We start from the raw sequence: 17,792 nt of genomic DNA on the forward strand, positions 1-17,792 counted from the left end.
CTCTCTCTCTCTCACACACACACACACACACACACTCACACACTCACACACACACACACAGTCTCTCTCTCTCTCTCACACACAGTCTCTCTCTCTCTCTCACACACAGTCTGTCTCTCTCTCTCTCTCTCACACAGTCTCTCTCTCTCACACAGTCTCTCTCTCTCTCTCTCTCTCTCACACAGTCTCTCTCTCTCTCTCTCTCTCTCTCACACACACACAGTCTCTCTCTCTCTCTCAGAAGGATTATGGTTATGATAGAGCATTCCTATTGTCATGCAAAATGAGCCATTTTCTCACACTGATAAAACAATGAATTTGAGTTTTAATAGGAATAAATGGACACACTAAGAAAAAAATATGAGCTAAAGAGGACAATATGTGTGGTCTGTACTCAAAGTAAATGTGTTTGATTTAAGTGTGCCTATATTTTGATTTTGAATTCGAAATTAACCTCTCAGCAAGCTCTGCTCTCTCCTCTGTGCGCTCCAACTCTCCCTCAACGATCACCAGCTTACGTGCCACCTGTAACACACATCAATACTTCCTGGTCATTACATTTTTTACATTTTATTGAATGATCGGTACTTAGAAAACATGTTTATGCAACATTATATCAAACTTTGAGCAAAATGGTGTGGTTAAAATGATTGCTATTGTTCACTAAAGGTACAACCATTAAAAATATGTTTTCATGAACTGAAATAAATTAAAATACTTATTAGATCAAAAACTTAATGAAAATAAAAAATACAATACAATAATAAAAGCTTATTTCAAAATAATAAATATTACAATACTATATAAATAATACTGAAATAACACTGGTTAAATTACCTCCTCATATTTGCGGTCGGCCTCCTCAGCAATGTGCTTGGCCTCCTTGAGTTGGATCTCCTGGAGCTCCATCTTCTCCTCATCCTTCAGAGCCCTGTTCTCAATCACCTTCATCCCTCTATTCCATGGAGAGATTGAATTAAATGGAAGTAGGGCAAGTTAGGGTGGGATGAATGAACATCACTCTGAATGCGTATGCTTGACTAGGCGAACATACCTCTCGCTCTCATCTGCAGCCTTCTCAGCTTCCTCCAGCTTCTGCAGGGCTGTGGCCAATCTCTCCTGTGCACGATCCAACTCTTCCTCAACAAGCTGGATACGCCTGTTCAGAGAGGCCACCTCTGCTTCAGCCTACAAGGCAACACGACATAAATAACTAGTGCTGATACAATATTCCACTGAACTTTAAGGGAGCATGAAGTGATGTGAGATAAGGAACATGAGGATGGTAAAACACTGGGATAATCTCGAAGAGCCAAGACAACTTGGAGACAAACATGGAGTCAAGACTGGAAACTGGAACCAATGAGACAAAGGAAAAACTTCATGTGGTGGAATCATTTGGGAGCTTCTGCTTGAGAAGAGTGGCACCACTATGTTTGCAATGGGCAATTATTTTGTGATGGGTGAGTGTACACAGTGACTCAATTTTTTTAGCAAGACGTCAGTATTAATAATGCTCTGACTAAGGAAAGGGATTATTCAAATCATTGTTCCAAACCAAATTTCAGCATGGAACATGTCACACTGAGTTATGGACATTAATGATGCCTCAAATGTTGCTTACTGAAGAAAGGCGTGCTTATGCCTTTCTGATGTTCACCCAGTGGACGAAAAAAACAGGCAAAAATCCCTCAGACAAAGGAAATGGATATCTCTGCATCACAATATTGTAGACTTAGTAGTGGGCTTTTTTGACTCCGATAGCAGGCAGTCACCCACAACACCATTGCAACTTCCTAGCCACGCCCTAGCAACCATATAACAACCAAAAACATCATAGGAATGGGCTCTTGGGGCCCCAGCCTTATCTAGTTAATATGTACCTAAACTCCTTCAAACAGATGTCAGAATCTTTCAAGATTCTGAAATTATTTCAAGAGGAATCACTTACAACATTTTCATTCTAGCAGCAATATCGAAAATAGCTTCTATTGTGTCAGAAACTACAAATCCTGAGGAAGTTTTTGTATAGGAAGCGATCGTGCCTTTCATTCATTAGTGCAACTGAATAAGGAGGGGCACTTCTGCAAGTTTATTGAAATAAAGTCACATTTTTAACAATACTGAAGATTTACGTGGTTTATACAGTAACATCAACGGTCTAAGACCGCTGAAACTCGGTAGGCGCGGAGCTCAAAAACAGGTTAACAACCGCGCGGCCCGCGCCCCGTCAGCTGAGAAACAGCGCTCGAGCACTGCTTGCGGATATGACGACACCGCTAACAAACACCGGAGTTTCGCTCCTAATAAGGACTGAGGAATCTAAAGTCTGCGGGTGAGTTCATATCACGCAATGCAAATGAGAAGGAAGGCATGGCTGAGTGATAAGCGACCTCAAGCACACACACAAAAAAAATGCAACCCAGACAAGTGTCTAATTCAATTAAAATTCACACAAGATGCCAAAGGTTAAAATAGGCTGCTAAAAGCCCAAGTAACATGCGTGAACAACTCAAAAGTGGCGATTGAGCACCTGATGACCCAGATGTTACCGTGCTCGAACGATAACGGACCAATGACGCGAAAAGCACTATTTGAACACAAAATTACACAAATGAAAGCTTCTCTAAAGAAATAACTGAGAATGAGTGATTCAGCTGAATCTATTTTGTTACTTCCTTTAGGCCTCACCCACAAAAATCCAGCAAACAATGTGAGACTAGGAGGATGAGCTAAAAACCATCTGAGGTTAGCACATCTAAGCACACAAAGTGACGTCATCGCATGATTTTTGTATCTATATACGCCAATACATCTCGCTCTGGGTTTTTGCATTTCTCTTATGAACTATAAACGCGGGTACAAATGAAAATCTTAAATGAAGATGAACCAGTGTGCGCATTAGCTTGTAGGTTTTGCAATAACCATCTAACCGGCCCATCTTTTCTTAGACTTGATGGTCTAGAATGAACAAATCGTTGTCACAGACCACTCTAAGCGCATACTTAATGTTTATTAGATATCAAAATAAGTTTTACAGAGTTTCAGTCACATAATTCTTCGTAAAGGGTGTTAAATCTGGGCGTGAAAGTAAAAACGCACGACCTCCGCAGAAAAATGCATATGATACAACATAGCGATTGTATCGAGAAATGAGACGGTTTTACGTGAATACAAGTATCGCTGTGGATACATTGATACACTTACCTGCTCCCTGGCACGCTTCTCCTCTTCGACTTGTCTCTGCAAAATCTCGGCTCTTTCTTCTGCCTCATCTGCTTGCTGTTGTAAAACTTTGATCTTTCTCTTCACTGCATCGATGCTGTTGGATCCGGCCATTTTTATGTGTTGCTTTAGGAGTAGTGTGGTCGAATAAATCAGATTCCTCTCGAGCAGCGTACTGGACCGAGCCGCGAAGAAGAGAAGGAGAGGGAAAAAAAAAAAAAAAAGTCCAAGGCACCAACGCCCCGCCAACAAGTCAAACGCAGAGCGAGTGGAAGTAACGTGAGGATAAGATGTTTCACGCGCTTGTCTTTTTGATTGGACCGATGCTTTCTTTAATTGTATTAGATACAAATAATAGTGTTTGTACAAAGAAAAACAGGAACGAAATATATTATCTCGACCAGGAGGTTTTGAAAGTTGAATTTAGCGCGAGCAAAGACGTGGCAAGGCGTTTTGATGTTCGAGCAGGCGTTCGGTTTCTCATTCGAATGAATGAATGAGTTTTAATGTCATGAAGTCTTTCTTCCCCTCCCCTTGCTTTCGCTAACCCCAATTTGTTCAGTTGCCTAAACTCTTCCTTTTTTCGGCTCACTTCCGGATACCCCACCCAGGCCCCAACGATTTAAGGCCTGAGACTGTGGTGTAACTGATCCCGGATCAGCGGCAGCGCAGAGTCAAGTCCCAACAGAACGCGTTCACGGTTGATCTCCGGTCAGCAGGTTTTTCTTTCTTTTCTTTTTTGTGCGACCTGCGTGATTCTTACGGAAGAGCCACCCTTGTTTTACACGTGTCCTGACCAGGTAGATGACGTAGACCAAAGAAATCATTGGCATTCCAGGCCACTCCTTAAAATCCAGGAATGTGCTCGTAGATCAGTGGGAAACTTTTAGGCTATTGTGATCGTTAGGATGCTAGGAATTTTGAGAGGGAAAAGGAGGGAGTTCAGTTCATGGCCGGATCCAGTTCAGTTTTTTCTTTTTTTTGTGAGCATATCTAATCATAATATAGTAAATAATTATCTTTTTGTTTATATCATATATTTTGGAATAATCTTATAGATCCATGATTTGTCATGATTGTTGTGTTCTTATTAATTGAAGCTCAGTTGTTCTCAATAGAGGCCGGGCCCACTAGGGTGACAACTTAAAATGATTTAAATTATATTACAATGCTTTATATCACTTTAAACATATACATTTTAGGACTTTATGTTAAAGTTAAAAAAAATCAAGTCATTATCCTTATTTATATTGCACTTTATACAATACAGATTGTTTCAAAGCAGCTTTACGGTATTAAACAGGGAAGTAATAGAAACAATGATGCCAACTTCATCAAATTTAAGACATCCAAATTCTGCTGTAAAGCAGCTTTAAAAAAGACTGTCATTATTCACTCAAGTTGATTCAGTTGAGTTCAATAACTGCACTGTAAAAAATGACAGTGAATTTAACTGTAAAAGACTGTAAAAATGCTACAGTAAAAACCTGTTAAATGGTTAACGGTAAATTCCCCAACTATATACGGTGAAAAACTGTATTGGACATTACATGTATTGGACACTAATTTTACGGTAGTATACCGTTTTTGGAAGTGAAAAAGACCGTATAATTTACAGTGAATAACCGTAAATTGACATTCCCAGAATTCCCTGCGTTACATTTCAAATTTGATGTTTTTTTGTTAAAATAACTGTTTCTTCTTAGTTTTTTCTTATCAGTTTTGTATATTAGGGTTGTGTGTTACACCTAATGTTGTTAAATTAATGTTTATTGCATTATTTCAGTTTCATGTGTGTTACCATGATGGTGTTTGGGTGAATGAAACTGTGCACCTTCTATATATGTTATTATCTAAAAGCTGCTTGTGATGGGCTTTGGTTCATCATGTGACTTTCTCATCACCACCTGCATTTGGTGGTTATCAGTGTAGTACTTAAGTACTTTTAAAAGCAAGTACTTCTGTACTTTTACTTAAGTAAAAATCTGTCTTTACAACTTTTACTTGTAATGGAGTAATATTTGACCAGCAGTATCTGTACTTTCACTCAAGTAATGGAGTTGAGTACTTTGTCCGCCTCTGGTTAATGAAATTTCGGTATTTAACTGTAAATTTAAGTTAAAACCGTAAAACCTAAAACGTTGCTACCGTATTTTTTACAGTAAAATTCCGGCAACCACAGCTGCTGGTTTTTTACCGTAAATTTTATGGAATTTTTTTTACAGTGTGTGTAAAGTTGTCAGTGCAATCAAATCTGTGATATTACTGAATATTATACATCAAAGCAGCCAAAGGGGACACAACAGCAAATTAATGTTACACAATCAGTTAGTATGTATATCATTATGAAATGATCCATTATTACAGTTTGCTGCTTTTTAACAATTAAAATAATGTGTTTTAGTCTTATGTGTCATTTGTAATCCTACAGAACCACCATCCACTGAATTATGTCTGGCATATTTAGGCTGTAAACGAGAACAAGGAGTGTTACAAATCCTTTACTTGTCGTTACGTGTAATTCCATTGATGGTGTCACAGTAAGTTCCTGTGCTTTTGAGCAAACAAACCCTGATTCAGTTTCTTATTGCAGTCTGAGTAATGACAAAACCACATTCATATATTTTCATGTGTCAACGTGTGTGTAAGAAGGCCACATTGGAGTGATAACCGTGTGGACACTGATAAATCTGTTGTTGGCCTGCCTGTTATAGAAACAGACCGATTGGTGTGATTTATATTTTAGTTTTTAAACAATATTCATACCATAATAATATTAATTATTATTATTACATTGATTACACGTAATATCAGTTATTACATTTAAATACTTAAATTTTCTATTTTATTATTATTATTATTATTATGATGTTATGTTTGTATTGTTGTAGTCTAATGATTATTTACTTATTGTGTAAAAGAAGTAGATATAAATAAATAAACAAACAAGATTTCTTCTGCTACATATAGGCATATAAACAAAAATAATCATTATTGGTAGTAAAAATGTTGGTCGATCTCTAGTATATAGGTCTGCCATAGTTATTATCTATAGATTGTTTATGTTGTGTTATGTTGAATTGTGTTGAGTTAAGTTGTGTTATAACTAGATGATTTTTTTTATAACCTTCAAGGAGCACCTATGCAATTGAGAGATTTAAACAATGTGTAATTGTATCTTTCCGTTAAATTAAATAGTCTGACATTGTGATTTGGATTTAAGTCTACTGAGAGATTCCATTATAGAATTTACCCACAGGATTACATGAGGTCATAAAAAAGAATCCAGTGAACAAGCTGAATTCACAGGCCTGGGCAAAACTGAACAAGACTATAGTAATGCTGTCTGTTGTCTGTCTGTGCAATCTTTCTAGTATCCGTACACTATGTCCTGCTGAACACTGTTCAAAGAACACCCAAGGCTATGGTTTTATATGTTCATTTTGTAATTCTTTCTACAAAGATTTTTAATATTGACAGACCTTAACGGTTTAGCCTCAGAACAATGTTAAAGGTAAAGGAATGTTGACTGATCCTGAATCATTCTGTTGTAGACGAGCACTGCAAAATCATGTTGCATCATCATTTCCTGTTTCACCTTTCCTGCCTCCCTTCAATGTGGAACAATTTCCAGACTCCATTTATAACTTGGGACCTTTATCATATGTTGCCACCATCTCACCAGATGATGGCGCCAGGTGATCTAGATTGTCACAACAGCCCCACTCATAAAATCATTTTCTACTTTTTCAGCTATAAATTATTGACATTTTGCTTGCTTCTCATTTTCTATATATAAACTGAGGGGGGAAAATGTTTGGGGTTATAAGATTTTTTTAATGTCTTTGAAATAAGTTTCTTATGCTCACAAAGGCTGCATTTATTTGATTGAAAAATACAGTAAAACCGTAATATTGTGAAATATTTTTACAATTGAAAATAACTGTTTTATACTTTGAAGATATTTTTATTTATTCCTGTGATAGCAAAACTGAATTTTCAGCAGCCATTACTCCAGTCTTCAATGTCAAACGATCCTTTAGAAATCATTCTAATATGCTGATTTGCTGCTTAAGACACGTTTCTTATTAAAGTTGAAAACAGTTGCACTGCTTAGTATGTTATTATGAAACTGATATGTGATATATATTTTTTAATATATATATATAAAAATATAATCTAACTGTGATAATAGACAAGAGATAAAAGAAACAAAACTGAGCATTTTAACTCTTCGGCAGCAGAGATTTTATATGTCTCCATCTGGGCTGATGAAAAACTAAAGCTTATGTCTCTAATGGCCTGTTGATGCTATAGGTCATAGGTGACGAGACACATGGTTTGACATTCTGACCTCAAGACACACTCACATAAACGCATGCTCACTTACATCAACATGGTAAGACCCACTGCAGCAGCTGTACGCATTTGAAAGACTCAAGGAACTATGACAATGTTCTTACTATTTGTACATTTATGGATGTATGTATACATTTATGAGCAAAGGTTGTATCTATCCTCAAAGCTTTCACATTTTCACCATGACTGCAAGCTGGACACTGTTAGGCCGCTTGCTCAGAGCTCTATTTAAAGGATCCACCCCCGGATTCAAACCAGATCACTGTGTCTAGTCGGCCTGTCTGTCAAGTTTGCACTGCATGTTGATGAGTGACTAATTGTACTCTAAATGACCACTAAATCCAACTATTTTTAACTGTGTGGGGTAGCAAGGTAAGTGATAGCTTGGTGGTGAAGTTTTGAGTCAAGGTTGTGATGAAAATAGATTTCAAAATGACAGCTGTAATGGAGCAACCCACACTCACCCTCTGTTTGGAGCTACTGTTCTCATGCTGCTTGTCTAATTAGGGGTTGCCAGATTCAAAACAATAAATCCTCCTCGCTATATTACAGTGTGTCTCCCTACAGTACTGACATTAAATCTTTTTCTGCTCTCCCTCTCTCTGTAAGGTCAGAGATGATCTCAGCCTGGTTTAGGTTGATTTAAGACACACACACACACACTTCAAAGCCTATGGTAGTTAGTCCATCTTCTAAAGGCCAAATGTTATGACAACAGGTGTGCCTGCTATATCCGGAGCCCAGAACAAAGGGACAACGACAGGCAATAGATAGACATACTTGGTGTAACAGAGTTGAGCATGATGGCACAGTCTTAGTTTAGCTGTCAAAGACGGAGCCAAGTTACACAATGGCGATTAACAATGAAGTGCCTTTTGCTTATTTGAAATGAATCAGTTCTTGAGTTGCATAAGAGATATATATGAAAGCATTAGCAAATAGTTGTCGATTTTAAAGTCCACGTTGAAAAATGTTAGAGATAAAAGCTAGTATTTTTCAAAAACACTCCAAACATGACTATCCAAGAAGAAGAATACTAAAAATACAAGACTTACAAAGCTTTACACCTCTAGTCTGTTCTGTTAAAGTCTGTTCATGCCAGGAAGGTTCTTTCTTATGTTCATTGTTCCTCTGGCAAACACTGATTTACAGCCCTGCTGCTAAATAAGCAGTCTCAAGGTAGTCATTTTCTCACTGAGGCCTGCAGGCAAGAGTATATATGCACAATATCACCCACACTTTTTGTCACCTCGTGTGTGGATAAGTTGGGAACCAAGAACTTATTCTGATTGATTCAGAATTAACCAGTTTGGTTAATATCAGGACTAAATGACATTCAGCTAACGGCTCTCCACATTTTAAATATAAAAGAGTTAACTTTTTTTAGTGTCACCACAAAATTGCTACTAAATTCACAGCGCAAAACAAACATGACCAGTTTACCAATTTCCAAACAAATGAGTGTCATGAGCCGGTTATTTTTAGTGAATCAACAACAACATGCAGAGCTACCACTGTAGTCTGACTACCAAATAGGGTTGCCAACTTCAGCAAATGAAAAATGATTGGGGTGATTGTCCAAACCCCAATATATATATTAGTATGCATGAAAATGCGTATTTTTCAATAAAGACAGCTTATAGATTTAATGGGCTGCTGCTTGACACCTTTTTATTGGTCATTTTGTGTTTCAAGAATAAGGTCCAAGGTTAAGAATTATGCTATTAGTTACTTAAATATAAAATGTTTTTTCTCTATTTAACAAGATTACAATAGTGAAAGACGACTTCCCTTACTTATCACGTCTCTTGCGCGGCGGGATGTTGGACTCATGAAAAATAATCACTAGTTTGTATTCACCAAAACTGATTTACTTAAGTGAAAACACGGACGGAATTGGCGTTAGCGCGAGCGCCGCTTGCTGTTGCACAAACAGTCAGTTTATCAGTTAAAGTCAGATCATTGTTGATTCAGTAATGTCCAGCTCAGTTCAGTTCTGGTCCATTAGTGTCTGTGTAGTCGTCAACAATGTTGCCAGAAATTGTGTCCCCAACTAAGCAAACCAAAGGCGACAGTGGAGGAACCAAACCCCATCAGTGACATAAATAGAGAAAAAAAAAACTTAGTATAAACCAGGCTCAGTCACGGGGCCAGTTCTCCTCTGGCCAGACGAAACCAGCATGGTGTGGTTTAATTCCAGGCTGCAACGCACGTCGGCACTACAAGGGGATGTTGGACTCATGAAAAATAATCACTAGTTTGTATTCATCAAAGCTGATTTACTGAAGTGAAAACACGGACGGAATTGGTGTTAGCGCGAGCGCCGCTTGCTGTTGCACAAACAGTCAGTTTATCAGTTAAAGTCAGATCATTGTTGATTCAGTAATGTCATCGTCCAGCTCAGTTCAGTTCTCTTCCAATAGTGTCTGTGCAGTCACTTATCACGTCTCTTGCGCGGCGGGATGTTGGACTCATGAAAAATAATCACTAGTTTGTATTCATCAAAGCTGATTTACTGAAGTGAAAACACGGACGGAATTGGCGTTAGCGCGAGCGCCGCTTGCTGTTGCACAAACAGTCAGTTTATCAGTTAAAGTCAGATCATTGTTGATTCAGTAATGTCATCGTCCAGCTCAGTTCAGTTCTGGTCCATTAGTGTCTGTGTAGTCGTCAACAATGTTGCCAGAAATTGTGTCCCCAACTAAGCAAACCAAAGGCGACAGTGGAGGAACCAAACCCCATCAGTGACATAAATAGAGAAAAAAAAAACTTAGTATAAACCAGGCTCAGTCACGGGGCCAGTTCTCCTCTGGCCAGACGAAACCAGCATGGTGTGGTTTAATTCCAGGCTGCAACGCACGTCGGCACTACAAGTGTAGTCCAATTCTTGAAGGAATGACTCTTATGAGCCGGTTCGGAGGGATGCAGCGCTAACAGTGTAGTACGGTTCTTAAACAAATGACTCTTTCGAGCTGATTCTTTTTAGTGAATCGACAGCATGTAGGCCAACCAGTGTGGTCTGACTCTGTAAGAATGATTCTCCTGAAACGTTTTTGTATTGAATGAACGACATACAGCGCAACCATTGTAGAAGCTAGCTATAATTCTCAAACGAATGACTCTAATGTGTTGATTCTTTTCAGTGAATCAAACACATACAGCCTAACTGTGAAACTTAAACGTGATTGGTCATACTGTACGACATTGGGTAAAGATACAGATTATGTGCTTTCTTTGTCAGTAGTGAAATGAATTAAATATATACTTGATTGTGTAGTTATTATGTATGTTTATATAGTGTTTTTTTTTAATAATATATATTTAGGCCAGTTATTACACTGCATTTATGTTGCCTCTAAAAAGATTGTGAAAATTGTGAGAAAAAAAAAACTTTGACAAGGCATTTTAGATGACAGTATGAATACATTTAAGGGTAGAAATGAGTTAGTCTGGCTAGTTGACCACCACAGTCAAAAAAGGGGGTTGTGACGGTGTCAGCTGTGGAGGAGTGAATGGAGAGAATGAAAGGAATGGAGGGGTGGGACCAACAAGAATTCTGGGATTAAGTTTTAAGAGTTGCATTGTGTTTGTGTGTGTTTTGATGCTTTGTGATTGTCAGTCACTCACATCTGCAGCTTTCTTCTCAGCTATCTCCAGTTTCTCCTGGGCGTCCTTCAGGGCCTCTGAATATTTATCCAACTCATCTTCAGTTCCCTTCAGTTTCTTCTGCATCTGAATCAGCTCATCCTCATGCTGGGAGAAAGAAAGAAAGTAAGTAAGAAAGAAAGAAAGGAAATATGTGAGTGGAGGAGATAGAAAGGGAGGGGGGGAGAAATATTATAGGTATGAAATCATCCACTATAATACATCTTCACACATACCCTCATGCCCCCATCACTTCGACCTTAATTTTTTGCCCACCTTCTTCTGGTGATGAGCTAAGATATGCAGCTTACCAAAGCTATACCTTGTGTAAATGTGAATATAAATACACTCACAGGCAACCCAAAACTTTCACACATCCTCAGCCCTATCCGCAACTCCACTCTCCATCTCTTGCTAAGACTCTGTTTATCCGCCCTGTATTCTTTCAGTGGCAGATCACAGCCATGCAACTGCTACTTAGTGTTGGGATCAGTATCTAAGACTTCTCATATCAAGCCTTGGTGGTGGGCGCTTATTTTCCAAGAAAGGTCTTTGGACAGTTGTCAGCATTGGCCAGGTGCATTATATTCTTTAATGGATAGTCCAATCAAAAGTGAAACTTCTAGCATCATTTACTCCCCTTTCTTCTGTGGAACAAGAACAAGATCTCAAAAATACTATGGAAGTCAATGGGACCCGAAGCTGTTTGTTTGAAAGAAAGTCATACAGGTTTGGAACAACATGAGGGGAGTAAATAATGACAGAATTTTCATTTTTGGGTGGACTATGCCTTCAACAAATTTACATAGTGTAAAATGACTTAGATCTTTGTCTCATATTCAGGTCTGTTTTGGTCCAGAATGAAAAAGTGGGCCTTTGATGCATTAAGCATTCAAACCACATCTTAAATGATTAAACATTTGGTCCCCCAAATTAAAAACTCTTCCTAAATAGCACTGAAATGAAGCATCTCCAACTCATCCCATTTAGTCAATATCAGTTTTAGTTTTCACAACCTTTGACCTTTCCACCTCCGCCTCACCTGTTTGCTTCTGTCCTCTGCTGCTTTCTTGTCGGTCTCCGCTTGTTCTGCCTGATCCAGAGCGTTCTCCTTATCCAGCTTGAGCATCAGCATCTTCTTCTTTACGGCCTCCATCTTGGCGTTGGTGAGTAGGGCTCACGGTACGAGAAACTAAAAGTGGCAGTGGAGAAGGTGAGGGCTAGTGGTTTAGGAACAGGAGCTGGTCAAGCAAGGAACGTGGACAGAGAGGGAGTAAAGTGGACAGAGACCAAACTCAGCCAGGGATAGTGGGAGGGCATTTATATCTGGGGGCATCAGGCCATGCCCAGTTTCTAATAAACTCCGCCCACTTACTCAATATAGCTCACCTAATACAGTCATAAGTCCTGTTTGGTGTCTGATGTAGTGATGATGTAGTGATGTAACGTTAATTATCAGGACCTTATCATGATTGAAATTCAGTTTAACTTTATTATTAACACTATTTGAATGTCGTCAGCAAATATACATTCACTCCAGATAGCTTTCACTTATATATTTAATCTGTTGTTTTCATCCTTCTGTTACTAGATCATTCCGTTGGGAAAGAATGAGCTGGAAGATATGACACAACAAAGACAAGAATGGACGCCAATGAACAGAACTGAGGTTCGGCTATAATAAGACAAAGCCGCTGCGTTTGTGACAGGCACAGGTGTGTGTGTGTGTGTGTGTGTGTGTGTGTGTTACATTACTCGCATCCCCAGCTGCACTGTTCCTTTTATGGCTCGTCAGTCGCCACAATGATCACTTTAGAGCTTTTTTCTAATGTGAGACACCGTTCTATCATTAACTTGCCTGACCACATATAATAACAAGGCTTTGGGGAACCACACTTGATGTGGTAAGATTGCCACCAGTGCTTTGGAATGCAACAATCCCAAACACACTGCCATCTAGATGATTTATCTCTCTATATCTATATTTATTCATAGAGCAAATGGCTTATTTTATTAGTAAAAAGTAAGTATAAGGTTTATTAGTAAAATGTAATAGTATAAATTTTAATTTTATTATAATTGTCATAATTTCTGATCTTATATATATATATAAAATGTATATTTGTCTACTAAACTTGCATTTAAGAATGAATCTTAATATCAAGGGTGTTGTTCTCTAGCACAGATTTTCACATCATGCATCCATCTGCATTCTTTACTTTAGAAGTCCCTCATGATTAGTTACAAATACAATAATAATATAAAAAAAAAATAATCTTGATTTTTTTTTAAGTAAAAAAAAAACAACATACTGGAATCATTTATATTTGTAAACTAAGCTTGCATTTAGGAATTAACCTTAATACCAAAATCATAGATTTAGTCTTGTCTAAATTTTTAACTATAGTGTACAAAGGGTCTTCTCCTCTAGCACCGATTTTTACATCATTTTTTTCTTTTCATTTTCATTCTTTAGACGTACCTTTGGATTAATGATATGTGTATATGAAAGCACATTTTTGTAATAGTGATTAGTCATTCATGCGTGTCTTTAACTGTAAGTTCCACTAAGCTCTTGCTGACGTAAATGGACAATGATGGTGTCAGGTTATGGGTGAGCGGACTATTTTCAGCCAGGGGGGCAGGGTATGGTTAAAACTCATTGTTTAAGTACAAATAAAACAGATTTAGGTTAGCTGAATTTAGATTTAATTATAGAATGTATTCAGAAAGGAAGAAACTATGTTTTGCACTATGCAGAAAAGGAAAGTTTTATAATAAATCTCTGATAAATAATGCATCACATCATTCCTCCAGTAAAGGCAGTTCACTGCAAGGTGAGGGAGGGAAACTGTTGCACTGTAATTCAGAGCAAGTCGGTGTACACACTTTTTTTTTTAAGTGCTCTGTTTTGTTCAGTAGATTTACTCATTCTTTCAACACACACTTTTAGTTTAGGATAATGAAGTGATGGATGAGGTAGTATATATATATATATATATATGTGTGTGTGTGTGTGTGTGTGTGTGCGCGCGTCTGAATGCCAGCTATGCTGCCTGTGCCACCAAGCTATTAATACTCGTATTTTTGGCTTACATTGTTTTGTGGATTAGCTGCTAGCCACAGACAAAGATCTAGATTCAGATGGATCTTGATATTTAAATGCACATATGAATTTAAATGTACGTTTTATTATGAGAATAAGGATAAAATTTATTATAATCTGTTTGTGTATGATCGTGGAAATATCAGATTTTTGGAACACTCAATTCTGATTGGTCAATTGTGATACAAACCCCACCCCACAGCTGATGCTAAAGGTTTCATACAAACACACTCTCATGGCAAATCATAATTCATTTTGGCGTATTGTGCCGAATATGTATGAACTTATGATATGATATGATTTGCTTACTCTCCACTGATGGTTAGTCTAGGAGTAGACGTTCAGGTCCACATTTTTTCTAAAAATTGTATGTTTTTGTACAAATTCGCCACCAATTACCACAAAATAAAATAGTTTTCTCACGAGATCAGTTTGTACTGAGAATGACTTTGGAGGACAGTTCACCCAAAAATGTACATTGTTCTTTCTTCTGTTGAATGCAAAAGAAGATATTTTCAAGAATGTTGGTAACCAAACAGTTGCCGGTAGCCATTGACTTCCATAGCATGAAAAAATACTCTGGAAGTCAATGGCTACCAGCAACTGTTTGTGTATCAACATTCTTCAAGATGTCTTATTTTATGTTCAACAGAAAAAAAAAAAAAGAAAAAAATACAGATTTAGAACAACATGAGGTTGAGTATGATGAGTAAATGATGACAATTTACGGTCCCGTTAATATGACTAATTTTATCACACTTTTCACATTGATTTACTCACACACACACAAATGAAAGACAACAAACCAATCCCAATGATGTTGTATATCAACAGTTTTAATTCTTCAACTGTATTCTAAATCCACTTCAATATATCTGAAACACTGTATGAACATTTCAACAATGTTTCTGTCATGTTCCATATAAACATTTTGATGTGACTTGAGTAATTCCTATGTTTCTTATAGTAACTTCAAAACATGAAGAATATCATCCCACAATAATTTCTAAGACATTGCTTCCTGAAATGTTGAACTGACTAAAATAAAAGCATAATATATCTCAGCAATATTCAGCCAAGCGAATTTTGGCACACAGTCAAGTAATTGCAAAAAACATTCTTAAAATTAAAACATAAGCAAAACTGTAGTAAGACACATCAAATGTTGTTGGTGTTACTGGCAAATTTTGGAGATGTGATTTATTTTAGTCAATAAATCTTCTTATATTTACAAAGTATTCCCCGTTAACACACACTGTGGGCTGAGGAACCATTTATAATATCATAATAACCTTCCTGGGTTTATTAAGTTCTTTGCTATAGATGTAAATATATTTCTAATATATATTGCTATAAACGGCAATATAATTCCTTCCTAAAAAAGCCCTCAAGTCTCTGAAAATAGTTTTTTGTTATTTAGCCAGTAGTTTTGGTCCCAATCTATTATGTTGGTATATTTCAAGCTATGGCTTCTTTCTAACTGCTCTGGCATGCTCGAAAGACAATTTAACGTTCCATTTAAAACAAAGAAAAATAAATAAATTCAAAATAAAGCGCAAGAAAGAGACATTTCTTTACAATGACCTCTCACACAAACAAGTTCCACTTAAAAAAGAAGCTCTATTCTGGTTTTGCGTGCTCCAGCATGTGTAGAATCGGTACAAAGCACATACAGTACATCGATTTGACTGGTTTCTGCCGGTACCCTTGAGCTGGATCACTTATGCTTGGTTGATTTGGTTAATCTTAAGATTCTTACAGAATCCCAAGACCATTTCATGCCGCTATCAAGTGCAAAGTCCCATTATTTGCATGACTCCATCTCCATCACGATGCTTTGGCATATACTTATTGGTCCGTGGATGTCAAAAGCCATATGATTGGATTCCAAGAAGACATGTTGAATATTAACATGTCATAAACGGCCACACAGAAGCTATAAGCAAAATTACTGGATACAACTAAATACTGTATGTATATAATGAAATGAATATTCATAAACTAAGTAAGAATCTTCCCTGTTCGGCGGAAGACCTCCTCATGGAGTCTATAGTCTGTTCCATCGGACAACAGGCAAGTCTTGGGTTGAGAAATATTAGCAGTGCGAGACCTCACGGTCCCGGGGGTCTGTAGCGCATTCGCTCTCTTCAGGAATGTCCTGCAGATCTGTAGAAGAAGAAGAGAAGAAGAAAAATGAAGTAAAAGAATTATGAAAAATTAAAGCATATTTAGATATTAAACAGAGATGAGGCAGTTTTAAGTTCAGATGCTTTGGAATTTTACCAAATGATCTAGATGAAATGAATTGCTTCTTGACAATATCATTTATATCTGGAAAGTGTACTGTAAAGTTATCTAAGGCTACGTTCACACGAAGCCAGAGCTTTCACTACCCGATCTTTTTTTTCCCCTCTTCTCAAGAAATATCTGCGTCCACACGAAACCACGAAACCGACACAAAACGATGTAAAAAATATTTTTACAATTCTATTTAAATATATTTTTCTGAAAACCGTGATACATTTTTTAGGATTCTTTAATGAATATAAAGTATAAAAAAACAGCATTTATTTTAAATCTTTTGTAATATTATAAATGTCTTTAAATTGTCACTTTTGAACAATTGAATGCATCTGTGCTGAATAAAAGTATTTATTATTGTTATTATATTACTACTCTATTATTATACTGCATGCTAAACCCGTTCACATGCAGCATGAGTAGTATGCTATTTCAAACACACCTCAAGACTGAAGTTATTTCATCTCAAGGGGCTTTAAAAGTCAAGCCTTCTGTGTATATAAGTGTATGTACAAAAGATATGTTCAACGTGAATCACCCACTAAAGCTCTGGTTGCGTTTATTGAGACCTACAATTTATTGCCATTATCCACCTACAAAACACATGCCTACAAATAATACACATAAATGTAGATTTTTTTGAATGTTCTCCTGTCTGACAGAGTTTAGTGTGTGTTTGTACATTTGTGTACTTTGTGTTTGTGTGTGGGTGAGTGTGGAAAGTTTAATGTGATAGATTCCATGTGTATTTGTGTTGTGCACATTGGTTGCATAATCGTGTGTAGGCTGCTGTTAGTGTTACAAAGGGCCAAAGTTTACAGCGTTCTAAATGAAGCACATCTATGCAGACTGTCTGATAAATATGTAATCATTTCATATAAAAAAAAAAGCTAAATCAGAGCAACAAACTCCCAGCAACCAGTTGCTAGTCTCTTGTATCACTCTGCCTGTACCAGTCTTGTTTCCCCTCATAATAATTTCAACTCAAATCGATATTTACTGTATATTTATATACTGATAATAAGAATATATCTATATATAAATTATTTTTGCTTTTGAAAAACTATTATATTATTTTATATTATATTAAAGGGGTGGTTCACTGTTTTTTTTTCTAGGCTTGATTGTGTTTATGGGGTGCAGTCTAACATGTTAA

At 37.1% G+C, this 17,792-nt stretch overlaps 2 protein-coding genes across 8 annotated transcripts in view; both read right to left on the reverse strand.

Moving 5' to 3' along the window:
• LOC107656626 (tropomyosin alpha-3 chain) overlaps nucleotides 1-12,520 on the reverse strand; it is a 24,496-nt gene extending 11,976 nt beyond the window's left edge. For 3 of the 5 annotated variants that reach the window (XM_016444544.1, XM_016444545.1, XM_016444546.1), the window contains exons 1-5: nucleotides 12,272-12,520; nucleotides 11,212-11,337; nucleotides 1,055-1,188; nucleotides 838-955; nucleotides 455-525 (exon numbers count right to left, since the gene is read on the reverse strand). In XM_016444544.1, coding sequence (XP_016300030.1) covers nucleotides 455-525; nucleotides 838-955; nucleotides 1,055-1,188; nucleotides 11,212-11,337; nucleotides 12,272-12,385 — 563 coding nt within the window. In that variant the 5' untranslated portion in view covers nucleotides 12,386-12,520. Of the gene's footprint in view, nucleotides 1-454; nucleotides 526-837; nucleotides 956-1,054; nucleotides 1,189-3,207; nucleotides 3,985-11,211; nucleotides 11,338-12,271 lie in introns of those variants that run through there. The other 2 variants (XM_016444548.1, XM_016444547.1) reach the window with 2 other exon arrangements.
• Nucleotides 12,521-15,150: 2,630 nt separating this feature from the next.
• Nucleotides 15,151-17,792, reverse strand: part of arhgef2a (Rho guanine nucleotide exchange factor (GEF) 2a) — a 51,921-nt gene continuing 49,279 nt past the window's right edge. For all 3 annotated transcript variants that reach the window (XM_016444538.1, XM_016444540.1, XM_016444539.1), the window contains one exon: nucleotides 15,151-16,501. In XM_016444538.1, the coding sequence (XP_016300024.1) occupies nucleotides 16,431-16,501 (71 nt within the window). In that variant the 3' untranslated portion in view covers nucleotides 15,151-16,430. The remainder of the gene's footprint in view (nucleotides 16,502-17,792) is intronic.

This window comes from Sinocyclocheilus anshuiensis, unplaced genomic scaffold (genome assembly GCF_001515605.1).
Source record: "Sinocyclocheilus anshuiensis isolate Anshui unplaced genomic scaffold, SAMN03320099.WGS_v1.1 scaffold1393, whole genome shotgun sequence".
Taxonomy (NCBI): Eukaryota; Metazoa; Chordata; class Actinopteri; order Cypriniformes; family Cyprinidae; genus Sinocyclocheilus; species Sinocyclocheilus anshuiensis.